A 26,096-nucleotide genomic window follows, 5' to 3' on the forward strand; every position below is an offset into this window, starting at 1 on the left:
TTCTCAATATTGAAACCAAATTCATTTGCAAATCTATTGACCAATAGATGGCGTTGCAGACAATTATTCTGTGCATTTTTTTCTGCATTCGATGTTTACGTTTTCAAATTCAATAAATGATTTTAAAGAATTTCATTTTTTTTAAGAATTTCATTTTTTACTAAAGAATTTTATCAAACAGCAATGCCTACCGTAAAATTGAATACCCATCAACGTACACATTATCAAGATGATTTGGTTATTTGTCAAAAAGATTTTCCCGATTTTAAAATCGGTGATATTGTTGAAATATATTCGAATGAAGAGAATTTTAGCCGATTAATTTTACAGATAACCAATGTTGATAAACCGAAAGTAAATTTCCCTACAATTACCATTGAACAATCGATTGCACAAACATTTCAGCTAAGAATTTTTAGCGATGTTATTATGAATATTTTGGATAAAAATATTGTTGCATTAGATTCAGTGGAATTATTCTTTAAAGATCAATATCTAGCACGAAGTGATATGTGGCGTTTGAAAAAACATATAACCAATACAAGTGTTTATTTGAATAAGAAAATTGAATTCAGTAATATTCGTTGTCAAGTATTTGAAATGTGGCATCATGGTATACGTTGGGCAAGTGGTTATATTAATGATGAAACTAAAGTTGTTTTTCGTTCAGCATCAAGTATGGTCTATCTGTTTTTACAAATGAGTTCGGAAATGTGGGATTATGATATTAATGGTGATCTATATTTTGAAAAAGCTGTTAAAGGTTTTTTATCCGATCTTTTTAATAAATGGAAGGTAAGTTTTCTCTTTGTAAAAATTCCTGTTTTGTAAAATTAATTTTATTTTTTTCCCCATTTAAAAGACATTTAATTGTAGTCATGATGTAACAATTGTTATGTTTTCTCGAACATTTTATCAAGCAAGTGATATAAATGAATTTCCAGAATCAATGCGTGAATGTTTACAACAAGATTATCAAGGAAGATTTTATGAAGATTATTATCGTGTTGCTGTACAAAATGAACGTTTTGATGATTGGTCACCAACGCTGATTTATTTAAGAGAATTATTCAATTTATATGAAGAAGAAGTTATACATTATCATGAAAAAAGAGGTTTGAAAGGTGTTAAAGCATATAATTCAACAGCATCACAAGGAAATTTTCTTGAAGTTCTGAATATGTCCCTAAATGTTTTTGAACGTCATAATTTAGATCGTAGTTTTGATCGTACTGGACAATTATCAGTTGTTATATCACCTGGTGTTGGTGTTTATGAAGTAGATCTAGACCTGACAAATATAACTAAACAAAGAATTATTGATAATGGTATTGGTAGTGATTTGGTTTGTCTGGGTGAACAACCACTTCATGCTGTACCATTATTTAAATTTAATTCTCGACATTCAAACATGTCAAATGATCAATATAATATGCCACATTGGATTAATCTAAGTTTTTATTCATCCAAACAACGATTTCCATCATCGAATTTTATTCCACGAATCAAAATGCCAAATATTTCACCACCAGAACAAGATAATAATTCAATGAAAATAAGTCCTTTGGTGAATAAAAAATCATCAAATCTTAATCTACCACCATTTATTCATAATCATAGAAATTCGGAAATTAATTCTACCAGTGGTGGTATTGATTTAACATCATGTCAAAATATACCATTCATTGATTATGATGAATATGATAATCAAATATTTCGTACATCAATAACGAATAAACATCAACAACAATCATCATCATCAGTGTTTATGATTAATCAACATGGTACATTTCTTCATCATAATCATCATCATCATCATCATGTTCCAATACATACCCAACGTATGATAATGTCATATAATCGAAATTCAACCGATGGAAATAGTCTGATGATAATTGATGAACAACAACGACCAAAACGTCGTCAATCAGTAGTTGTTCCATCACGTTCAGCATATTCAAAATTATCGCTTTCACAATCACCGAAAAATAATGATAATGGTGGTGATATGATTGATAATATTGGTGGTGGTGCTGCTAGTAGTATCGATGTTTTACAACAACGTCCAAAAAATAATTCCTTTTCACATAATCTTTCAACATCGGTTGAAAATAAATCAAATAATGATGGTTATTTAAAGATAAAATCTAAAGATGATATTATTGTACATAAATTTCGTGATCAATTACTTAGTACAAAAGCATTGATAAATCCATTTGATCCATCACATGTAACAATCAAATTGAATTCCAATCGTCGCCGTTGGACACATGTTTTTCCGTTAGGACCTACCGGAATTTTTATGCAACAACATCATTATCAAGCAATACCGAATCAAAATAATCGTATGATGAATAATACTACCATTAATAATAATAATAATAATACGGTTAATGATGATATAAATAATATTCTATATGATTCAATAGAATTATTATCAAAAGATAAAAATTTTAAACGTAAATCATTTGATCAAATTGATGGTGGTCAATCAACAAAAAATATTAATGATAAAAATATTGATTTGAAAAAAAATCTAACCAAATCAAGATCAAATGCATTGATTGAATTGGTGGATAAGAAATCAACACCATCAATAATTGCAAATGAAACAACAACAACAACGGATATACATCAAAAACAACGTAGTTTATTATTAACTGATAATAGTTTATTATGGGCATGGGGTGCAACTGGTGAACAAGAATGGACACCAGCAATAACAACTGGTGTTGATTGGAAATCATTAGTAATGCCAGCTTGTTTACCAATCACTACGGATTTTTTACCGGATAAACGTACATTAGAACAAGAATATGTAACACATATTTATGATTTATTGCCGGAAGAACAGGCAAATGAATTATATCAACAACGTTTTATGAAATCTATTGATAATATTGATGGTTATGGTGGTGGTGGTGGTGGAAATAGTGGCAGTGGTGGAAGTGGAAGTGGTGGAAATAGTAATAATCATAAAAAAATGAACATGTTAACTATTGATCAATTTTATAATGAATTAATTAATCAACGTTTACAACAAGGATTTCAAATAATATTATTACCTACAAATGAAATCCGATATACATTTGCTAGTGATCGTACTGGTGGTAATAAATTTACTTTTATATTAAGTATCGGTAGAATTTATCATGAATTAGCACATAAAGAAAATCGTATATCGATTATAAATTATCATCCAAGACATCCATATAAAGCAAATAATATCCGATATTGTTATCGTATACGTACACCTGATAATGAAACATATGGTGTTAGTTGGGTTGCATTTACAAGTGAAAAATTGGAAAATTATAAATGGAATTATCTGGATAATTATATTTGTTTACGTGGTGCATCGGCTGAATATCCGTTGATTGAAAGTCTAAAATATTGGCGTTTTCGTTTGCTAGTATTACCTACACAACATTCAAAAACAAAAAAAATTATCGATCGTTATATATCGGGTGATAATGAATTTAATTGTGATCTATATGATGTATTTTCATTTGATGAAAAAATCCAACTACAAAAAGGTTTTATAAAATTATTAAAAGTAATAAATGGTGTTAAATTAATAAGTACAAATAAATCGATTGAAAATAAAAATTGTCAACAACAATCATTATTAACCCGAAGAAATAGTTCAACATCGATACAAACACCACCAACAAGTGCTAATTCAGGTGATAATCCAGAAGCATCACCATTATCGTTGATTGATGCACCAAATTATCGTCAAATAAAACATGAAAAATTATCATCAACAAATCGTTTATCCAATGATAGTTGTCAAATGGATCAATATGATTCGATACCGGAACAAATTCCATCGAAAAAAATTTCAATAAAATCATTATCAAATGATATTATTGATTTTATGCAACAACAATCAAGTAATCTTTTTTCAATACGTTTCCGAAATCTACCTGAATATACGTTTATTAGTTTGGAAGCAATAGAATGGGCTGTAAAAAATATTGAAAATATTTCCAATGAAACAATTGCCGAACAAATGTTTCAAAATTTTCTAAATAATGATCTTATTCGTCATGCATCGGGTGATCAAACACAAACAATATTTAAACGTGGTTTTCATCTTTATTGTTTGATGACTGAACAGAATCGACAATTTTTCTCGAAAAATCAAATTGATCGTGAATATTTTGAACGTGCTTGGATGGAAGTTGGTATTGTACAACAACATAATCCAAAAGATGTTGAAAATTCGGCTGCTTCAACTTCGACGACGACTTTTGAAGAAGAACAATCAATAATTTCGAATCAGACACCAGAATTTACATTTAAAAATTTTCAAATCGAATTGGACAGTAAAACTGATCGTGTTGAATGGGTTAATGTTAAATATCATAGCCTTTATGATCCGGAACAAGCATTCGAAATGATTATGGAATGGATGTGTGCAACCGGTAATGCAATACCGGAAAAAGTTTCACAATGGAGCCGTACAAAAGGAACAAATCTACATATTGTACCAATACCATGGGATCCATTTGCATTACCATTTTCAAATCGTTCTGATCCACTGCGTGGTCCAATTTATATTTCATTAAATTTAGATTGTTTATTGTGTTTCAAAATAATGGAAGATGATGGTGGTTTGTTTAATTTTCAGGAAAAAATTCTTGTAAAATTCGGTTTCATACCGTTTCATGATCCAACCACAGAAAATCAACGTCAATTTGTACATGTATCGGGTAGTATATTTGTTATGATACCAAGTAAACAATCGACACAAAAAAATCCAAATAAACGTGGTAAATTCTTACAGGTTTGTTTCGATGATTATGTCCAGAAATGCTTCAAATTCACTTTCTCTAATTATCATTACCTTTCTTTTAGTGTATCGATCAAGAAATGGGACACGAAGCATATATTACTCGGCATTTTAGTGGTATGCAATTAAAAGGACAAGATGCTCATATTGATACTAAAGTAAGTTGATTAATCCTATTTTTTTTCAATTTCTAATTGATTTTTGAATCTTTTTCCAAGATTGGATTTCTTTGGTGTTGGAATTATCTAATAACAAAACGTTGGAAAACAAATGTAACTGGTGATGAAAATTCAATGCGTAAAATTATGCAAGATTTTCGTGGATTTTGTCAGAATAAAGATAATCGTTTAGTTGAATTTTATAATAATGTTTATCATCCAAAACCAATCAATACTTGAATATACGGGATATATGTTTTTGTTTTTAATTTCATTTTTAAAAAAAAAAATTATGTAATAAATTCGAATGTTTATCAGGAATTTGGAAGCAAATTCTTTTTTTTTGCAATGCGAACAACAACTGTAAATTCAAACTGTCCATCGATTCTATATCTAGTCGATATATCATTAACACACACATCTGGCTTTTGAAATGAATTTATCGATCAAAATCAAAAAAAACAGCAACAACAACAATACAGGTGAATACACACCTGTTGAATATATAGCCAGTTAGCTAGTTGGAATGAAAAAAATCATGATATTCAAGTTTTGTTGTTGTTTTTTCATTGTCAAAATCAAAATAACAACGTGAAAGGTGTTTCAAGGATGTCAACCTTGTCGTATTAATCATCATCATCACATCACTTCTATCCAGGCATTATTCATTAACATTTTGGGCAAGGTGAAATAACATGCATACCTGCCTACCTTACTTTCATTCTCTCTTTCTATTTGATCGCGAATACCATTCAGAATTTTATTTTGTTTCAACACTGAAAGCAATACGAAAAGAATCAAGGCCATACAAGTGTTACATACATGTGTGTGTGTGTGATTGAACCATTGATTGGTTTTTGGGTAATCGCCATGTTTTTTCGTTTGTCAAATAATCTTTTATTTGGGTATCCAAACCTACGCTTTGCTCTAAAAATTGGTCTAACAAAATTTTGATCTAAAATAAACCAAACCCTTTTTTTAAACAAAAAGAAACATTCACCGCTCCCAAAATATGATTGGAAAGAAATTTTTTTAATTGAAAAAAATAAACACTTGAAACAAACTTGAATTCATAACCAATTCAATTGAATTGAATGAATGAATGAAAAGTAATTATCCTCAATGAATGAATGAATGGAATACCAGCTGTCATATTTTATGAAGGAGGGTGAAATCGATTGAATGAAAGTAAAACTGAAAGTAAAAAGGGCGCCATGTATACATTTTCATGGTGTGTGTACAGAGGTACATCGAAGGATTCCTAATTCATGTTTTCTCTCTTTTCAATCACTTTCGCTATCTGCCTCATTCATTCATTTTTGATTCAATGTTTTTAACATTGAATTTTGCCAGATCCGCTATAGAGAAAGAGAGAGAAAAAAAGAGAAAAATCAAACACAAAAAAATGGCTTTTTGGTTGTTTGGGTGGCTGCTGCTGCTATTTATTTATTTGCGTTAATGTTGATATACTCTACCATATACCATACTTATCAATTGATATATATCATAGACGGTGTTGTTGTTGTTGTTTAGTTAATGGAATCCATACAATCATCAACATCAATCGATATGAGAAGATCCGACGCCAAGATCTTTTTTTTTTCTCTTGGCTCAAACACTGTATGCTATATGATGATGATGATGATAGTTGATTGGTGGTGGTTGATTCGATGAACAGTGCGGTGCAACAACAAAAAAACTATTTAAAAAAACAACCAAGAAAAACAAAAAAACAACAACAACATGTGTATGGTGTTTGTCTGAAAGTCAGTGTTTTTATTTTTTCTAAACCATGATTTGTTTCTGTTGTGTGTTGTGATTTAGGTCAATGTTACTGTGTCAATGTTATCTTCTTTACTTTCTCTTTTTTGAACATGGCGGTTATTTTGTTTCTGGTCGGTCGGTCAGTCAGTCGATTCGTGATAATTCCGGAATCGAATTGAATTGATTAAAAAAAATTACCATTTCTGGAACTGTTCGGGAAATATTCTATCTTTTTTTTGTGTGTGCTTCTTTCATTCGTTTCGTTCGATAAATTTTGGTTGCCTTCGCAACCGACAATGTTTGTTGGAGAAATTAACTGGATGATCAGGTCCATCGCAATTTCGTTGAAAAGTATATAGAAAAAATGAATGCAAGGGACCAAATTGCTTCAGTTTAGTTTAACAAAACCTTACAGCATACGACACACAGCACAGCACGGACATAACCTAACGTAACATAACAAATTGTATACGGCTGCAAGTCTGTAACTATAAAATATCATCAGACCAGACCAGACCATCAAATCATTTAACATTCTCCAGATGATTATGCTGATGATAATGTACACCGGCGTATATCATCATCACCAAAAAAAATGTATGTGGAAAAAAAAGGTGGCACAAACAATCTTTAACAGTCTGTAAAATTGTTTGTGTGCGATGTTTTACTTGATCGTTGATTTAGAGTTGATAATGAAAATATTGTAGTGCAAAAAAACAAAAATCATCAAAATTTATTAATAGCATCAAACGACGACGACGACGAACAAACAAATAAACGAAAGTTGTAAATCTTTTTTTCTTCTCTCCATATTCTTTGATTCATTGTGGCCATACTTTGCCTTCGTGTTGTGCCTTGATTGTGTTTGTTTCTTGTTTAAATAAAATGATGATATTCAACAAGTTTAATTCACCAAAATAATGATAATTTGCATTCCGGTATTTTGAATTTCGTGAAAATTTTCATTTATCCATCCATCCATCCATTTCAATTCGAACAAATTCGAGTGATAAAAAACAAGACAACTATTTACACCAAATTTCGCCTTGTATTGTGGATTCTGTTGAATCCTGTTCCTGTTTTCTGATTCGTATAAAAAACATTCGATTTGATCATGATCATCGTGACAAAATATTTCAACATTTTATTCAACCGACAAAAATTACAAACAACAAAAACAAAACAATAAAGCCTTATTTCTTTATATATCTCTCATCTAATCTCAGGATAAACAAAACAAAAATGGCAATGCATAAAAAAGATCGACCAATGTTAAGTGTTACTTCACTTTTATATGGTTCGCAACTGCCATCAACAACAAATAATAATAATAATCCATTAATATTCGCACAGAATCATAATAATAATGGTGGAATTCAAGGTAATTTTGAAATTGATTTAATTCGATAATGAATTTTTTTGATTATCTGATCGACTAACTAGGTTCGATAAATACAAGTGGCAATAATAATAATGTTACAATGATTGGCAATGGAAGAAATACAACAGCTATTATGAATACAACAACTAGTCCAATTGGAACGATTAGTCCAACACAAAAGCAAATGATCAATAGTAATAATAATAGTCCGACAACCGGAATAACAACTAATAATAATAATAATATTGTATCTACCTGTGATAATAATAATAATAATCGATATCCTCCTAATCATCCGCTTAGTGGTTCAAAACATTTATGTGCCATTTGTGAAGATCGTGCTTCGGGTAAACATTATGGTGTCTATAGGTTGGTTGAACAAATGAATGATTTTATTTTAATTTAGCTAATCACATTGCATTAATATTATTATGGTATTCGTGAAGCTGTGAAGGTTGTAAAGGTTTTTTTAAACGTACCGTACGAAAAGATTTGACCTATGCTTGTCGTGATGATAAAAATTGTATTGTTGATAAACGTCAACGTAATCGTTGTCAGTATTGTCGCTATCAAAAATGTTTAGATATGGGTATGAAACGTGAAGCAGTACAGGAGGAACGACAACGTAATAAACCATCAACATCGGAAAATGAACCAGAATCATCAACAACAACCACGATGACAAATTCACCGACAACAACAACAACAAATATTTCGATGAATCAATATCATCGTTCAAATAATGAATTACGAACATTTGATGATTTAAGTATTGAACGTTTGACTGAAGCAGAAAAATTAATTGAAATTACGACCAAAGTATGTTTGTATTCTGATTTTTTTTCTTTCAAATATTTTCATTGAAATCACAATTTATTTTTTAGTGTTCACCGACAACAAAAGGTGCAACCAAAGAGATTGAACTTTTATTTCAATGGATCAAAAACATTCCACATTTTCAATCATTAGATCAAGATGATCAATTAGTTTTATTAAAAAGTAGTTGGAATGAATTATTGATTGCAGAATTTTCCTATCGTTCTACATGTAAACATGATGCCTTATTATTAGCTAATGGTGTTGAAGTTAGCCAACAAAAAGCCCAAAGTGCCGGTATTGGTGATATTTTTAGCCGTGTTCTTAATGAACTTGTTGCCAAAATGCGTGAAATGCAAATGGATTTATCCGAACTTGGCTGTTTAAGGGCGATCGTATTATTCAATCCAGGTATATTTTCTCTCTCCCACTTCACTATCATTCATTTTTAAATGTTTTATTTTTGTTTAGCGCTTAAAAATTTAAAAAACGCAAGTACAGTGGAAAAATTACGTGATCGTGTCTATTCATTGTTGGAAAATCATTGTCGCCTATCATATCCAGACAAAACAACACGATTTGCAAAACTATTGGTTCGTTTACCCGCATTACGTTCGATTGGTCTTAAATGTATTGAACATTTATTTTTTCAACAATTTTTGACCGAAAATAATCTAAAACAGAATATAGGTAAAAAAACATTTCAGAAAACTTCAGTATCATTCATTTATTCTAAATTGAAATTTTTAATCCATACAGATAGTTTTATTTTGCGGATGTTAATGATTCCTAAATGACAATCATGAATGGTGGCTTCAAACTTTATAACTTTCTTCCTATTTATTTTTGATACGAGAAACATCCAAGTTTGACTTTATTATTATAATCACATATAGCCTTATTTGTTAGTCTATTTCTGAATTCAACTGGTTGAACTGACTGATACACAATACATCATTCATCTGGAATCTCAACAATTTATCACGTCAATGAAAGTCATACAAAAAAAAGTACAAATCGAAATCCAATTTGGTCATCATCAATCATTTTCTATTTGAACTATTTTTTTTCGCTGCATCATTTCTGAATGTTATTATAGATATTTTATTTTATTTTATCTTTTTCGTTTTACGCACCAACATTGTTTTTAAATTTTGTTAAGTCATTTAAATTTTATTTTATTTTTCGGGTTTTTGTTTGCAATAATGACATAAAAATTAAATTTCTATTTTAACCCATCAATGAGGCTATTTGAGTGGAATTTGAATTTTCGCGCTGCTCGTTTCGGAGTGAAGCTCACCACCAACAATATTAATTTCAAATTAATCGTTTGTTGGATTTTTTAAAAAAATATGCCCGAATCATCGGATCAATCGGAATTGATTAAAGAAACAGAATTACTATGTTCTATGTGTGCACATTTACCGATCGGTTTGAATAGACATCTGAATATGATGGCCTGTTTGATCACTTATAATGCTCGTAATTCGACCGATATTGATAGTGAAGAAATATGGCGCTATTTTCATACAAAATATCATCAAGATCGTTTGAATGATTTGCATAAAATTCCTTTTCCCAATGATGAAATGGATTTTGATCTTTATGAATGTGATGATTTTAAAGAATTGATCGATAAACGCCGAAAAGAAGAAAAAACCAAAATCCCGGAATCACAATCCGTTAATAAAGATGGTCCCGCCATTGAAGCTAGTGATGATAATACATTATCGGGAGCTTCAACACCCGTTAATACTACACCACAATTACCAACACGAAAACGAAAATCAACCACTACATCATCATCATCAACAACAGCGGATAATTCAGGAACGGCGGAAAAATCTCAAACGATTACACCTAGCCGTCGTCGTGATCGATCGGATTCGGAAAAAACTGAAACCAAACATTCACATCGACATCGATCAGATAAAGATTCGGATAAAATGGATAAAAATCAACATTCATCCGCAAATACCTCGACCAAAGATACACCATCATCATCATCCTCAACGACGACCAAAAGAGTACGTAGTGTATCAAAACGGCCTGTACGTAATAGTCCAGCAAATGTAACGACCACAAATAGTTCTACCGCCAATAATAATACCACAACATCAAAATCATCTTCATCAACACCATCATCATCATCATCATCATCGAATAGAAAACATGATAAAAAACATAAATGAAAATTATTATTATTATTTGAAGCATCTTATTGAAAATTTATTCAAAAAAAAAAAATTCTTTTCAAACGAAGGTCGATCGAAGAAATTATTTTCGCAAAAAAAACTTTTCTTGTTTTGAGAATAATCCAATAATTCTCTATGCATGTGTAAAGTAATATTTTTGAAAAAACAAAATAATAATAAACAAAAATCACTAATCACTGATGTAAATGACTGATTTCAAGGTTTTCAATTTTTATGTTATGCGCGTACAGGCAATCAAATGATGATATCAACAAAAAAAATGTTATGTAAATAATCTCTCTTTTACTCGCTTTTACTATGTCTATCTCTGTGTGTTGATATGGAAAGTGAAATTATTCATGTGATGTTTTTTTTTTTTTTTTGGTAATAAAAAACTTGGTCATTAACCTCGACTTCGATGACGATTAAATATCACATAATCATCGTCATCGTCATCATCGGTAATACTCAGTCAGTATGCCATTATCAAATTGAAAATGGAAATTTTCTTTTTCCGTTCACTCTTCACGTATCAAACTTGTAAAAAAAAATACTTGAAATGACATTCACCAGACAACAATGTAAGAAAATCTATCCGGTGTGATTGATTGATGCTGCTGTGGCTGCCGCAAAAGAAAAAAGGTCGAAACCAACTGTACCAAGGAATTGGAAAAAAACGAACCAAAAATATTTATTTAAAAGTTAAAAAAAATCGGACATTTTATCATTGATTTAAACAAAAGGAATGACAGAAATATAAATAAAATAAAAAATGACAAAATAACATGGTTATGAAAAAGTAACAATCATTAAGTTTTTTTTCAGTATGGTTATTGTTTTGGATTGATGAAAATTGGATTGTTTTACAGATCACAAACAAACAACGATTAATTTTGTAAAAAAGTCAAATTAGAAAAAAATTATTATTATTATATAAAAAAAAACAGCAAGTAAAAATAAACTAAACAATGATGGATGCATGGATAAGGATGATTAAAAAATTGGCTTCTGGTTGTTGTTGTTGTTTACGGTTGTTGTTGATGATGTTGAACGATTTTTAGTTCATTTAAATCATCATCATTATTGATTTGATATTCATTTTTATTATTATCATCATCATCATCATTATTATCATTATTATCATCATGAAATCGTATGGCTGATGCTTTATAACAAACAATGAGATCAATACAAAATCCCAAAAACATTAATAATGCTGTTAAACCATGAAATAATTGACGGAAATTTGTTTGATTATATAGACGACATGCACCTAATTTACCACAATTTTCTTCCCAAAATAAACATGTTGAATCAATAACTGTTCCATATAATATTGGACATGGTACATTGCCTAAAATGATTGTTAATTTAGTTAATGGATGGTATATTTTTAAAAAAAGATAATTTTAAATGAATGAAACATACCAAACAATCCGGTAGCAAATGAAATAAAACCTAATGCCATTGCTTTATCTCTTGGTTCAACACAACGTAATGTTAATAACATTGCACCAACTTCAGAGGTAGATATTATTAGTGCTGATAATGAAAATATTATAACATATAATGTTAATGTATTGCACTTTGATGGACATATTCCTGGTTTTGCTATTATCTTTTTTCTTATTATAATATTATCACTGGAATCAGGATGATGATGATCACATTTACAGTTGGTATAGAATTTCTTATAAAACGAAAAAAAAATCACCGATAAATTTCTATTCAAAAATCAAAAATTGTTACCTCGGTATTATTGATATGAATTGATGAACAACCAGCCAAACAAGGTGATAAATATGTAATACCATTTGTACCACATATTGGTTCAAATCTACCTTGTGGACAATTACAATCAAATGAACAGGTAAGATTTTTTTGATCAATTCCAACAAAATAATTACGGCTGGTTTTGAAAAGAATAATTAATTAGAAAGCGAAAAGAAATGAAAGAAATTGGACATTACCCAGTCATTGAATCCTGTTGTTTAATACCAGCAAATTGATTTGGTGGACAACCAAGAAACATTAGAATAATCATACCGATAACATGTGATATTGCAGCAAATGCAATCCATTTTGCAACTGATTGTGCACTTGGATTAAAACGACGCATAAATGTACCGCTTGCAAATACACCAAATCCCATAACCAAAATACCGGCTAGACCGGCAATTATATTAGCATCACCTGCTATTAATTGATATTGACTTTCTAGATATTTTGGCAAAAATGTATAAAGACCAGATATTGGTAGAATATGTAATACCGAACTAGCCGTTCGACAAAGTAATATTTTATTTGTAAGTAAACGTTTTAATGCTTGTGAAAATCCACTATCACCACCACTACCACCACCACAAATTGATTTGGAATTATCATTATCTGTGGATTGTAGATTATTGTAGTAAGTGATTGATTCACTTTGCGTAACATGCTCTACATCTTTTTGATCAGTGATTTTTTGTGATTTAAGAAGATTTTCTTGTTCAATTTGTTGTTGTTGTTGTTCAATTTGCTGTTGTTGTTGTTGTTGTTGTTGATGACAATAAGAACTTGGATCTGGTTGTGGTAAACGACGTGGAAAAATCATCATCGGTATAGATGCTAATAATAATGATACACCGACTAAAAATAAACCAAGCCACTAAATCAAATTCAAACACAAAAAAACATAATGAAATGATTATGAAGAATGAAGATTTGTAAAAAGAAAATCAATCAATCAATCAAACATACCCAAGCACCAATCCAATTTGGATCATTTGGTTGTAAATCCGAAGTACCAAATGGAAATTGTACCGGAATCCCAGTACAAACTGATCCGAGAAGAAATCCACAAACCGGACCAAAAATCCTCACCCCGATAGTAATACCAAAATATAATGGTGATTCTTTTGGTGCAACATTATCATCAATATATGGTATTCCTAATGTATTGACAGCTGTTGTTCCCAAACCAATCATCAATAAACTCATAAAAAATATGGCTAATATAAAATTTATCATACGACTTTGTTGTTGAATAGAATCGGATTTTTCTGAACAAATTTCCATTTGATCAATTGTTATCGATGAATTAATCATACACATTGGTATGGTTACGGATGATAATGATATCGAAGTAGTACCATCATCATTATCATCAACGGTAATCATATTTTTTGATTGTTGACTACCAAACAAATAATGTGGTGTTGAACATAATAATGCAGCACAAGCGAACATTAACATTCCGGTTGCAATCCATCTTGGACGATGTCCTTGACCACCATAATATGTTAATAATAATGCACCACTTATTTGACCGATTTCGGTTGAACTCATTACCATACCGATTGTACGACTTTGTATTTGATATAATTTTTCAATTGTTGTTAAAACACTAACAAAATATGTATAATAAACACCCTGTAATATTGATGTTAAACAGAATAATGTAAGAAAACATTTTTTATTTGCAAAACGTTGTAAACAATGTGGATGCCAATTGAATATTCCACATGAAAAGTCATTATTATTATTCTTTGTTGATGATGGTAGATCCTCACTATCCATTTTCATCATCATTGTCGGTTTCGTTGTCATCGTGGTTGTTGTTGTCGGTGTTGGCGTTGGCATTGGAATTGTTAACACTTCATTTCCACGTTCAGATGGTCGAATTATGATCGTTGAACAATTTTCATAATTCAATAAACAATCATCAGTATTTGACGATGATGATGATTTCGATGATTCTGATGATGACGATGATGATGATTCTGATGACGATGACATTTTTTGGGCCAAAGTTTTCGAAGAAGTTTTCGAGAGAAAAAAACCTGAAGATTTCAATGATGAAGATTTGAGAAATTTTGAAAAACAAAAACAAAACAAAACAAAACAAACAAAACAAAACAAGGTAAAAGTTTTTTTCAGAACAAGCAGATATTTATTTATTTATATGAAAAAAAAAATCTATTCAAATCTTTTTTGGGATGATAATCATCTTCATCATGATCATCGCCATCATCATGATGATCCTCTTAGATATTTTTTTTAATCATTGCTTGAAGGTAAATATTGAAGACAACGACGACGACAAGTTTGAAGACGATGATGAAGAAAAACTATCACTCTCAACCACCGATTGAATTGAAATGAAATGAAATGAAACAACGGAGAGAGACACAAGTCTGTCTGGGTCTTTTCTATTTAAATGTCTAGGTAAGAAAAAAACAAAACTCTCTAAATGTTTGGCCAGTTTGTCATCGTCTTTGGCTGGTTGTTTCGTTGGTTGTCGCGATTAAAACTGGACGACTATTTTGGATTTCGTTCGTTTACGACGACAAGACTGATGACGGCTACGGCTACGGCGGCGACTGTCTTATTTAGTTATGAAATACACACAACAAACACTGGCAAACACAGAGAGAGAAAGAGAGTGGTGTTTTGTGTATGGATGGATAATTCATTCATTCGCAAAAATGAAGAAAGCACTTTCTGTTGTTGTTGTTTGGGTTTTCCGATATCATTTTTATTTATTACTGCTACCCAGAAAAAAAGACCGAAAAAGATATCGTTTTTTTGTTGTTGATTGTTGTTCAGAGAGAGAGAGAGAGAGAGAGAGAGAGAGAGAGAGAACAACAACACCATCAAACATACCAAACATTCACCACACACTGAAGATACAAACAAAACAACAGTTGAAAAATTTTTTTCAGAAAGATTTTGATGATGATGGTTTTTTTTTTTTTGGTGAACATGTGCAATTCGGGAAACACAAAACAAAACACACATGGTTTACGAGCAAGAGAGAAAGAGAGAGAGAGAGATTGAGCAGAATATCCAGAATCGGAATCGATTCTTGACGGAATATTTTATTTGATTGTGGAATTGAATATTTGGATGCGAAACAGTCGCTTTGGGGAAGCTAAGTTCTTCTGGATAGAACTGGATTTGTTAGATGATATGTCATTCATTCACACAAGCCAAAACAATGATAATCAATGATTATCATTAATTATCATGGATAAAAATAACATAACCAAACGAATTTTATCAACAAAAAGAAACTTTTCTCTTCTGACTTGAGTTTTTTTTTTTAATTTTCAAATCAACTATTAGAATAAGAAGTTTGTTTCGTTTTTTTGATCAAAATCAAAAATCGAATTCAAAGATAAAAATTTAAAGATCAAAATCAAGAATCAAAGAATTCAAAAAATTTAAAAAATCAAAAATCAAGATCAAAGATCAAAATCGAAAAATTCAAAATTTCTAAATTTCTAAGATCAAAATCTTGAAAATTCAAAAATTAAAAGATCAAAATCAAAGATCAAAAATCGAAAAAATCAATGAAATCCATTCATTCAAATATGATCAAAATAGTTATTATTAACCCTTTCTTTTCTTTTTTCTTTTGTTTTTGATTTTTTTTCCCAAACACCAACAACACACAATCAAATTCTTTTGTAATATTTCTTTGGTTGGTTGGCTGCCTATTTTCTCTTTTCTCTCGATGATAATATTTTTTTTCCATGTCCTATTTTTGCTTGTTTGATTTGCCAAACCCAGTTTTTTTTATACATTTTTTTTTAATTTTGAAAAAAAATTTGATAATGATGATGGTGATTGAGAATTGATCATCAAATCAAATGAAAGGAAAAATGGAAAACTTTTCATTTTCGTTCGTTCTCTGGGGGAGAAAGAAAACCAAAGAAACAATCTAGTTTTGGTCTTTTCTCAATTTACTTTCTCAATTTACCTTTTTACTTGATTAATTAATGTTTTTTTTCTCCATTCGTTTAATAATGGTCAATTTTTTCATTAAAAAAAATCTAGGTTTCTATGCTATCACCATGTGGCTGAATGTCCACAAAAATACCGGATTTTACTTGAAAAAACACACATATTTTTAGACCAAAAAAAACTGAATAACAACACCGGTATTGACCGGTATAAACTGGTGATTTACAAAAATCAAATCAAACCACCAGCCTCCATTATCAACAACTTTATAATACCTTAAGGTACCTTAAGGTGGCCATGGTACGCGTACAAGTTCAAGGACAGGCCAATGACATCCAAAGAAACTTTTTGTTGGGAAATTTTTCCATGTGAAAATCTCAAAATCAAAACCAAAAGAAAAAAATGATGAAAAGAAAGAGTTGAATAGAAAAAAAAGAAGAAAAAACTTAACGACAAACGAATTGACCATGGGAAATCTGGACTGGTCAAAGAACCCTATTATGGTGAGTGAGTGAGGTATATGTCTACTTCGTTCAATATTTTCTTCTTTTGGTCTTTTTATTGCTTTGCAAACGAAGAAAAGAAAAAAGTTGATTTTCCCTTTGGCCTTTGACTGACGAATGTCTAGGTGTTTTTTGTCTTGTTGTTGTTGTTAGACAATTGTGATGGTAGACGACGATTTTCGGTCATTCACCAATTGGTTAGAACGAGCGGCACTGACCTTTGGTCTTGGTCTTGGTCTTTGTCAATTTCTTTTGTTTCGTGATTTTTTGTTTTCTGCAAAATAAAATTTTCTTTAGGGGGGATAACACTTTGGCTTTCACTTTTTTTTCTTGTTCATTCTTCCACTTGATCTAAACGAATATCGAATGCAACCCCCCTCCCCCAACCAAAATGTCATGGTCATCGAATGATGATGATTTTTTTTTTTGAGGCCGGGGATGCAAACAATCCATAGGGTCAATGACAATTGAAAATTGTCAAATTCTAGAAATGGCCTTGTCCTCTACAAGTAAAGGACCACGACAGGAAATGTTCAGTCCCGTTCAAACAAAACCAAACAAACGATTTTTTCTCATTTGTTTTTTGATTCAAAATTCAAAATAACAAAAAGCTAAACACACAAAATATCCACAATATAAAGATTGGATATATGCCCACTGCAGTGTAGCAAATATCAGTCGATCATCATCATTGTAAATGGTCCTGAAAAAAATGAAAAAAACTTTTCAATCATAAACGTTTCCAATAGCAACCTTTATGGTAATCGATGAATCGATGATGATCAATTAGAGGTAGGCAAGTTTTTTCAAATAATCTTTTTCATTTTCATTTTTTTATAAATAGAAAAATATGGACAATAAATATAATGGACAATTTTGATTCGTTTGATTTGATTGATTTGATCGAGAATAAATTATTTTTTCATAGTTACATAAAGTTTCCTATAATTAGTCGATTATATATGTTATTTTCCTTTTCAATTTTGTTTTGATTGCCTAATTTCCAGTATTATTTTGTTCAATAGTCGGGGTGTTCGATGTATCACAGTTTTGGGCAAAAAAAAAGAAGAGAAGAAAAAATAAATAAAAAAAATTTTTTGATTATGAAAAAATGATAACCAAGTCACAATTGTCGATGATTTTTAAACATAAATAAATGATGGTAACCCCATCCATTGATTTATACTAAACTAAACTTTCCGAACGATGATGATGTTGATATCGTGAAGTGGATGGTAACATTTCAATCTGTATACAATTTGTTGATGATGATGGTTGATTATCATTATCATTTTTATTATTATCATTTCGACCACCACCACCACCACCAATTGAAGAAAGATTTGATGATGAATGTTCAACATCATCATCATCATCGATAGCTGAATTATAATCTGAATCTTGCATCAATTGTTGTTGATGGTGTTGATTTATTCCTCCTAATGGTTGTTGTTCTTCATCAGCTTCAGCTATTGTTTCAGGACCAACAGCCCAACCAAATACTGATAAACGATCCAATGATATTATTGATGATATTACTTCATCCGTTGTAAATCCACCGGTTTTCATTTGTAATTTTTTCAATTCTTTTTTTTCACGATAACAAATTAATAATAAATCGAAAAAAAATAAAATAGCTGCCGTTATTTTGAATGCACTGCAAACGCCAACATATCTATTTTGACACAAAAAAATCAAAACGAAAACAAATGAATAAATTTTGTTTTAAAAAATTTGATTTTTGTATGTATAGAAAATTTACCTTAAACGAAATTGTTCAATATTATAAAGTAAACAGAAACCACCTTGTTCACCGCAATGATTTTTCCAAACTAAACATGTTGAATCGATAACATTACCGAAAACAATTGGCGATGGTATATAACCAAACAAACGAAACAATACAAATTGCATTCCTAATGCTAATGAACGTTCTTCTTCATCAACCGATCTTCATTTGCATAGAAAACAAATTTTTAAATAAAGATTATTTTCAATGAATAAATAAATAAATAATTAAGTTTTCCCATTACACAAAAACATACCTCAATGTAATCATAACAACAGGCATTTGTGTAATTGAAACAACCAATGTTATAACAAATAATAAAACCATAAATGGTACCATTGCTGTACATATTTGATGACATGGTCCAGGAGTTACTATTGGTACCATAGTAATTTCACGATTATTATTATTGTTCGATAAAAGACAAGCACAGTTACTATAATTTCGAATCTAAAAATCAACGAAAAACACATTATTTAATTGATTTTTTCATTGTTGAATTAAAAAAAAAAACTTACATCACGAGAATTGTCGACCGAAGTACATCCGGCAAAACATGGTGAATAATAACTGATTTTATTACGAACATCACATACCGGTTCTAAATCATTTGATGAACAACGACAACCAAGATTACATTCGGCAGTTAGATTTACTGAAAATGAATCCTGAAATCTTGTACTGAATAATTCATCAAGGAAAAAAAGATGTAATTCGAGATTATAAAAAATGCAAATCAAAATAAACGTACGTGTTGGCGTATGGTAATGTTGTACCAGCCATTTTGACATTTTCACAACCAAGAAAATATAATGCCGTATACAAGCCCATACAGATAATATTGAAAAATAATACCACTTGAATGGCACCTTTTGGTGTTAGTTGAAATCGTTTAAGAATATAACCACCGAGAAATATTCCAAAACAAGCACCCGGAATAGCAATACCACCGGCAAATAGATTTGCCTGAGATTTTCCCAATGAAAATTGTGTTTCCAAATATTTCGGTAGAAATATTAAAAATCCGCTTACAATAGCTAATTCCATACAGGAACCAAGACAGGTAACCATATAAACCGGATTGGTTGCTAAACGCCACATACAAGCAGGTATTTCACCTAATTTACGACCATATTTTATATTTTTTGAATTTATTGTTCCATTTGGATCATCATTGTTTGTAGATTTATTACCAGCACAATTACTATTATTACCCGTATATGAATGACCACCGTTTGATGGTAATGCAACCATTAATTCTTTTGGTTTTTTTGTTTTTAAACTTTTTGGAAATATAAAAAATGGTATCGATATCTGTAAATGTAATTTTGAAAAAATGAATCAATGAATAAATCTCAATTGCAATGATAAAAACATACGATTAGCAAAAGTACACCAAGCATTATGAAACCTGCCCACCAAGCACCAATCCATTTAGGATGACCAGGAAAAATATCTTGCGGTACAATACCAGTACCCAATGCATTTTCATGAACATTGATAAAAAATCCACCAAGAAGAAATCCACATACTAAACCAAATGCAACCATACTGTACATACATCCCATATACATTGATGAACTTTCTTTCGGTACATGATCATCAATATAAGTGGTACCTAATGTAAAAATCGGTGTACCACCACAACCAATCAATACCATTGCCAACATAAAAACTAACATTTGTGGTGCATGATAATTTGATTCTTGTTGACAATTTGGATCATCATCCAATAGACCAAGATTAATAAATTGACTGTTTGTTAATCAAATCAAATAATGAATCAAATGTTAAAACAAGATGTACAAAATTTTACCTTGCTTTTTCCAAAAATGGTGATGTTAATGCTGGTTTAGGAATACGACATGTATTATCTAAATATTGTTGATCAGATTGATTTCTACCATTACTATCTAATGGTGATCTAAGTGACATAAAATGTGGTAATGAAAATATTAATGAACCAATGGCAGTGACAACTATTCCGGTTCCAATCCAACGTGGAATATGACGATGTGTACCAAAATAACTAACAAATATTATTGTGGCAAGATTTCCAATTTCAAATGTTGATACAATGGCACCAGACATTTGTGATGAAATATCGAAACGTTTTTCCATTGTAGTAATAACACTGATTATGTAGGAAAAACGATTTGAAATTAAGGTCCATCCAAAAAAAAATGGAAACTTACCTATTAAAATATCCGGATGAAAGTGCTTGTTGTAATGTTACCAACAGGCAACAAAGAAAGACAAAAAATTGTATAGTTGCATAACGTCTTAATGAATCAAATTTCATTGCTAAACAACCACATTCAATTTTTTCTACATCAAAATCATCATCATCACCATTATTATGATCACCAGTACGCATTTTTAATGATGAATATTTAATCGATATATTTGGATCAATCGATGATGTATGATGATGTAATGGAAAATAATATGGTGGATATGCAGCATCATAATGTATTGTTTTTTCGGATGATGTTTTCTTTAAATTAGGCACAGCTAATGCAATAATTGGACCAGATTTATCAACTAATGATTCACCTGATTGATGTGCATAAAGACCAGTTGCAGCATAATATGAATATGAATCACGTGTTGCTGATTGTGCATTACCAGCACTTTTAGCTCTACGATGACCATGTATATAACGTGGTCTATGATGATGTGAATGTGTTGTTATCATCATATTAGATGGTTGCTGTTGTATCGATGATGATGATGATGATGATGGCACACCACCATTACCGGATTCACCCGAATAATGCATCTTATTATGATAATGATGATGTTGTTGATGATGATGATGATGATGACCATATAAATGTTTAACACCAGTCGATGTCGATGATGATTGTATTTCTTTATTCATTTTTGATATTTGATAATATTTCTAAAATGATATCCTTCAGTAAAATATTGAAAGACTAGAATTTCGCTACAAAACAACAACAATTTCAATAAAAACAACCAAAAGTTTTTTTTCTTTGAAAACTCAACAAATGAAATAGATCAACTTACAATTTTTTTTTTAGTAAATTTGATATTTTTGTTGTCGCGTTTTGTGCTGCAAAAACCTAAAAAAAAAATTTGTTTTTCATCAGACAAAAATCAGAAAAGAAAATCAATTTCGCGAAGCTAATGCGATGCAATTCAATCTAACCAAAAACAAAAAACAAAAAAAAAATTACAAAATAACTTTCTCTCTCTCTCTCTCGCTCTCTGTTTCTATCTATTCACCGAATAACGGAACGAAGATCCGCAAAAAACCGCAATTTCAACTTTCACCGTTTTTTTTCTTCTTCAACAACAACACCGGTTTTTCTCCATCACCACAACATGATTAATGTTTGATGATGGAGATTGAAAAAAAAAATATTCAACTTTAAAATCTTACATCGGTCAGATGTATGTTTATAAGAGATGCAAACATCAGCAGCAACAACTGGACAAGTTTTATTGACAAAAAATATTTTTGCCACGTGAACAAGATTTATTTTGGAAATTGAGAAACAAAATTGAAAGTAAACACTCAACTCTCATATGAAAATTCAACAAATGTCTTTTTTTTTGCGCCTGCGATTCACCTCGTTGATAAACAGAAAAAAAACTTATCGAATCAATAATCGAATCGAAAAATGCAAAAACGAAAAAAACTGGAAAAAAAGGTTTTATCATTCATTCAATCAATCAAAAATCACAATTTTTTTCAATAATCATCGATTTTAAAAATCGATTCAGTTCTTGATTTATTATTGATCGGAACAGAAAAAAATGATGAAGCAAAAAAAATTTGTTTTTTCGCTGATGATGTGATCCCCTTTTTATTTCTCTTTTTCTCTCCCTATATAGCCATATTGGAATGGAGAGAAGGGCAATTTGAAATGTTTCGATTCGAATCTAAATTACATTACATTACATATATGAAAAAAAAATGATTTGGCATTGACTTTTTGCCATTCTATTGTCCTGTCTTGTCATCATCATTATTATCGAATCGAAAAAAAAAAATATTGATCGATTGGTTGGCTGATTATATGAACCATATATGAATTCAATGTGAATTTTTTTTAAAAATCAATCAATCCACACTTTTTCAATAAAATGTCAAATTTTTTTTTGTTGAAAAAATGACAGAATGTATGTGTGGCCAAACCAAAAAAAAAAAAAAAAAATGTCATCAATTAACATCCTTTCTAATCATTAATTATTATTAGGATAATTATATAAAGGTAAAAAGATATTATTATTATAATGATGATGATAAAATGGATAGGTTGTTTGATTACAAATATAATTACCTCATTATTAAAAAAAAAAAACAGAAAACATTTGATGGACCGAAATGAGAAAAATCTTTTTTTTGAAAAGCATTGGCATAACGTTTTTTTTCCCTAATGACATATCATTTTAGATTTGGTTGTTATTTGGTAAAAAAAAACATCCCCATATTTACCAGGATATGATAAACAGGATAATAATCTTTTTTTGTTTAACCAAATAAAAAAAAATCAATCAATCGATAATGATCAAAATAAATTTTTTTCTGATTATAATGATGAGATTAATTACAATACGCATGCTCATTACGAAAAATTTTTTGATTAAGGGAAATCGAATGTTTATCTGACTGACGTCGTTACATAAAGAGACAGAGAGAGAGGGAAAAAAACAGGAAATTTTCACTAAACAAAATGTGAATGGAAGGAAGGTGGATTTTTTTTTCAATTATCAAACAAAAATGTTTTAAAATAAAAGTTAATTAGTTTATTTCATTTTTTTTGGTTTTTTGTTGTTGTTGTTGTTTGAATAGAAAGTGAACAAACAAAAAAACAAAGGCAAAACAACAACAATAACATTGCATTGTTTTTGGCTCATTTTTTCCGAAAAACGAAAGAAGAAGGAAATGGCCAATTTACAATCAAGATTTTGGTTTTGATGATGTTATCATATTTTCTGTTGTATAATGACCATTCATGATAAAATCTTTTTTTTTCTGCAAAATAATATCGATTGTATAACAAAAAACTTTAAAGATAATAATAAAACAATCATTGAATGGGAATGTTGGTCACGTTTTTTTCCCCGATTCATTCTTCTTCTTTATATATCTGGCTATTCGATTACAATCTTGGCCACAAAAAAACAAAAAACAGAACAGAGGAAAGAGAGAATACATTGTATGATGATGGTGGAAAGAAAAAAATCCAGTTTGAGTACATATAAAGGTAATATGAGAATATCATCAAAAACATTCGAAAAAACACAAACAAAACAACAAGTGTTGTTATTTGTTCCTGGTTCACTTTCACAAAAAACAAAAACAAACTAAAAAGTAAACTGTTCCATATGGAACGTAATTGAGAACAACAAGTATTCAGGATTTACATTGAATTTTGATAATGATGATGAACATTGTGTGAATTCAAAAACAAAACATACAAACAAAAAAAAGTTCGTGAACCTTGATTTGTGTTTCGTTTATATATTATGGTGAATATTCAACAAAATTTGGTTATTTTTAGAGGGAATAAACACAACCAACTAATCATTCAAGCAAAAAGCACATCATTATGACAATTCAGACGCTTTTCATTTTCAACATCATTGGCTGCCAAAAAAACAAGCAAACAAGTAATAATATTATGCAATAAGAATTGGTTCCATAAAAGCAGTTCAACAACAACGATGATGATCAATGTGACGACATAATAAAAAAGAACATCGACTTTTTGCAATTAAAAAGAAACGAAAACGAACAAACTTCTTTCATTCACACTATAAGAAATGCGAATTAGATTCACACATACACATATAAGAAAGATTAATGAACTGGTATCGTCGTCGTCTGTAATAACAACAAGAAAAGATTCAATAACAATGACAAAATGGACATCATATCATATCACATCGCACACACACAAGACACATTCAATGATAATTCCAGAATTCGAATCTTTTTGGATTCGAATTCTGGAATTTGGATTCGAATTTGATCCATTTTTTGGTACATACCTGATTATGGCTCAATGATGATGATAATTTTAAAGCTCGATTTTTTTGTTGTTGTTGTTTCATCAATTTGTCTGTGTGCTGGATCACAATTTGTTGTTGTTGTTGTTGTTTTCGGGCAGAATTTTGTCAATCAAATGATAAACAACAAAACAATTGAACAACAACAACAAATCTATCATCATTCTTATCAATAATTGATTCGAAAAAAGAGAGAGAATTGCAAGGGAAAAACACACACACACACACACAAAACAAGAAAAAATCGAATGACGATGGTTTTTTAACGAAAGTGAGAAAAAAGTGAATCAAAAAACAACAAAAACAAAAACACAAAACAAAAACACAAAACTAACGACGTCCGTATATAAACAACATTTGCACGAAAAAAAAATCTTTCTTCTCGCTGGCCCAAGATGGAATGCTATCTTCATTCGAAGAGAGAGAAAGAAAAAAAGATTCGAATCTATCATCAATTCGAAAGAGAGGAAGAGGAGGAGGAGGAGCTTAGAATTTAAAGAGACACGCGCGTGAGATAATACGCATGCGCAAAAAAAGGTTAGTGAGCTTTTATTTCGAATTATATAATCAAAAAAAGTGTTCGATTTTTTTTTTTGGATTTTCGTTTTGAAATTTGATTTTGGTTTTTGGTTTTTTCGTTTTGAAAGAAAACTTTGAAAAATGTCATTACCATCAGCATCTAATTCTGATTGTCTTATATTCGATACGAATGGAAAATGTTTATTTCATTTGTTGAATCAAACAAAAAATTCAACAAATAATGATGATGATTATCAACAAATTCTATATGGTCTAGTGTTATCGTTAAAATCATTTAACAAACGTCTTTTACCACCAAGGATCAATTATCCACATCCAAATGATTATTATGATAATGATTATTTTTGGTTTCAAAATTCTCGATATCGATTAATTTA

At 30.1% G+C, this 26,096-nt stretch overlaps 5 protein-coding genes and 1 long non-coding RNA gene across 6 annotated transcripts; 3 read left to right on the forward strand and 3 right to left on the reverse strand.

Annotated features, from left to right (window-relative positions):
• Positions 1-79: 79 nt before the first annotated feature.
• Positions 80-5,273, forward strand: Iml1 (GATOR complex protein Iml1). Its single transcript, XM_075820323.1, has 4 exons — positions 80-795; positions 863-4,792; positions 4,864-4,956; positions 5,017-5,273. The coding sequence occupies exons 1-4, from the start codon at positions 184-186 to the stop codon at positions 5,194-5,196; spliced, it is 4,815 nt and encodes a 1,604-aa protein (XP_075676438.1). The 5' UTR covers positions 80-183; the 3' UTR covers positions 5,197-5,273.
• Positions 2,631-7,681, reverse strand: LOC142645082 (uncharacterized). Its single transcript, XR_012846264.1, has 4 exons — positions 6,439-7,681; positions 3,351-3,419; positions 3,066-3,254; positions 2,631-2,996 (listed from the first exon to the last, which is right to left on the reverse strand). It is a non-coding gene; the product is annotated as an uncharacterized LOC142645082 (long non-coding RNA).
• A 3-nt stretch (positions 7,682-7,684) lies between these two features.
• LOC113795048 (retinoic acid receptor RXR-alpha-B-like) lies at positions 7,685-10,055 on the forward strand. Its single transcript, XM_075820341.1, has 6 exons — positions 7,685-8,101; positions 8,164-8,470; positions 8,548-8,920; positions 8,986-9,328; positions 9,389-9,607; positions 9,677-10,055. Exons 1-6 carry the CDS (start codon positions 7,963-7,965, stop codon positions 9,712-9,714), a joined length of 1,419 nt encoding a protein of 472 aa, XP_075676456.1. The 5' UTR covers positions 7,685-7,962; the 3' UTR covers positions 9,715-10,055.
• A 109-nt stretch (positions 10,056-10,164) lies between these two features.
• Positions 10,165-11,307, forward strand: LOC113795049 (uncharacterized). The gene has a single exon (XM_027345227.2). The coding sequence runs from the start codon at positions 10,270-10,272 to the stop codon at positions 11,107-11,109; it is 840 nt and encodes a 279-aa protein (XP_027201028.2). The 5' UTR covers positions 10,165-10,269; the 3' UTR covers positions 11,110-11,307.
• A 524-nt stretch (positions 11,308-11,831) lies between these two features.
• LOC113795044 (solute carrier organic anion transporter family member 74D-like) lies at positions 11,832-15,773 on the reverse strand. Its single transcript, XM_027345222.2, has 5 exons — positions 13,855-15,773; positions 13,083-13,762; positions 12,862-13,021; positions 12,541-12,802; positions 11,832-12,466 (listed from the first exon to the last, which is right to left on the reverse strand). The coding sequence occupies exons 1-5, from the start codon at positions 14,890-14,892 to the stop codon at positions 12,138-12,140; spliced, it is 2,469 nt and encodes an 822-aa protein (XP_027201023.2). The 5' UTR covers positions 14,893-15,773; the 3' UTR covers positions 11,832-12,137.
• A 2,546-nt stretch (positions 15,774-18,319) lies between these two features.
• LOC113795043 (solute carrier organic anion transporter family member 3A1-like) lies at positions 18,320-25,494 on the reverse strand. The gene is made up of 10 exons (XM_027345221.2): positions 25,162-25,494; positions 22,169-22,223; positions 21,330-22,084; positions 20,951-21,268; positions 20,514-20,889; positions 19,886-20,448; positions 19,653-19,815; positions 19,391-19,584; positions 19,108-19,296; positions 18,320-19,020 (listed from the first exon to the last, which is right to left on the reverse strand). Exons 3-10 carry the CDS (start codon positions 22,016-22,018, stop codon positions 18,531-18,533), a joined length of 2,982 nt encoding a protein of 993 aa, XP_027201022.2. The 5' UTR covers positions 22,019-22,084; positions 22,169-22,223; positions 25,162-25,494; the 3' UTR covers positions 18,320-18,530.
• Between the last annotated feature and the right edge of the window lie 602 nt (positions 25,495-26,096).

This window comes from Dermatophagoides pteronyssinus, unplaced genomic scaffold, assembly GCF_027571235.1.
Source record: "Dermatophagoides pteronyssinus isolate colony J.1.1.1.1 unplaced genomic scaffold, Derpt_VIB-CSIC_2022.12 sq0006, whole genome shotgun sequence".
NCBI lineage: Eukaryota > Metazoa > Arthropoda > Arachnida > Sarcoptiformes > Pyroglyphidae > Dermatophagoides > Dermatophagoides pteronyssinus.

Excerpts from the sequence above, each read along its gene's own strand:
- Iml1 (XM_075820323.1), top strand. The coding sequence starts at position 184 with ATGCCTACCGTAAAATTGAATACCCATCAACGTACACATTATCAAGAT. Across the intron at positions 796-862 it reads ATCTTTTTAATAAATGGAAG|ACATTTAATTGTAGTCATGA; the intron begins GTAAGTTTTCTC and ends CCCATTTAAAAG. Across the intron at positions 4,957-5,016 it reads ATGCTCATATTGATACTAAA|ATTGGATTTCTTTGGTGTTG; the intron begins GTAAGTTGATTA and ends TCTTTTTCCAAG.
- LOC113795048 (XM_075820341.1), top strand. The coding sequence starts at position 7,963 with ATGGCAATGCATAAAAAAGATCGACCAATGTTAAGTGTTACTTCACTT. Across the intron at positions 8,921-8,985 it reads TAATTGAAATTACGACCAAA|TGTTCACCGACAACAAAAGG; the intron begins GTATGTTTGTAT and ends TTTATTTTTTAG. Across the intron at positions 9,329-9,388 it reads GATCGTATTATTCAATCCAG|CGCTTAAAAATTTAAAAAAC; the intron begins GTATATTTTCTC and ends ATTTTTGTTTAG.
- LOC113795049 (XM_027345227.2), top strand. The coding sequence starts at position 10,270 with ATGCCCGAATCATCGGATCAATCGGAATTGATTAAAGAAACAGAATTA.
- LOC113795044 (XM_027345222.2), bottom strand. The coding sequence starts at position 14,892 with ATGTCATCGTCATCAGAATCATCATCATCGTCATCATCAGAATCATCG. Across the intron at positions 13,022-13,082 it reads CAACAGGATTCAATGACTGG|CCGTAATTATTTTGTTGGAA; the intron begins GTAATGTCCAAT and ends TTTCAAAACCAG. Across the intron at positions 12,467-12,540 it reads ATTTGCTACCGGATTGTTTG|GCAATGTACCATGTCCAATA; the intron begins GTATGTTTCATT and ends CAATCATTTTAG.
- LOC113795043 (XM_027345221.2), bottom strand. The coding sequence starts at position 22,018 with ATGAATAAAGAAATACAATCATCATCGACATCGACTGGTGTTAAACAT. Across the intron at positions 21,269-21,329 it reads TCATCCGGATATTTTAATAG|TGTTATTACTACAATGGAAA; the intron begins GTAAGTTTCCAT and ends CTACATAATCAG. Across the intron at positions 19,297-19,390 it reads GTTGTTATGATTACATTGAG|ATCGGTTGATGAAGAAGAAC; the intron begins GTATGTTTTTGT and ends ATGCAAATGAAG.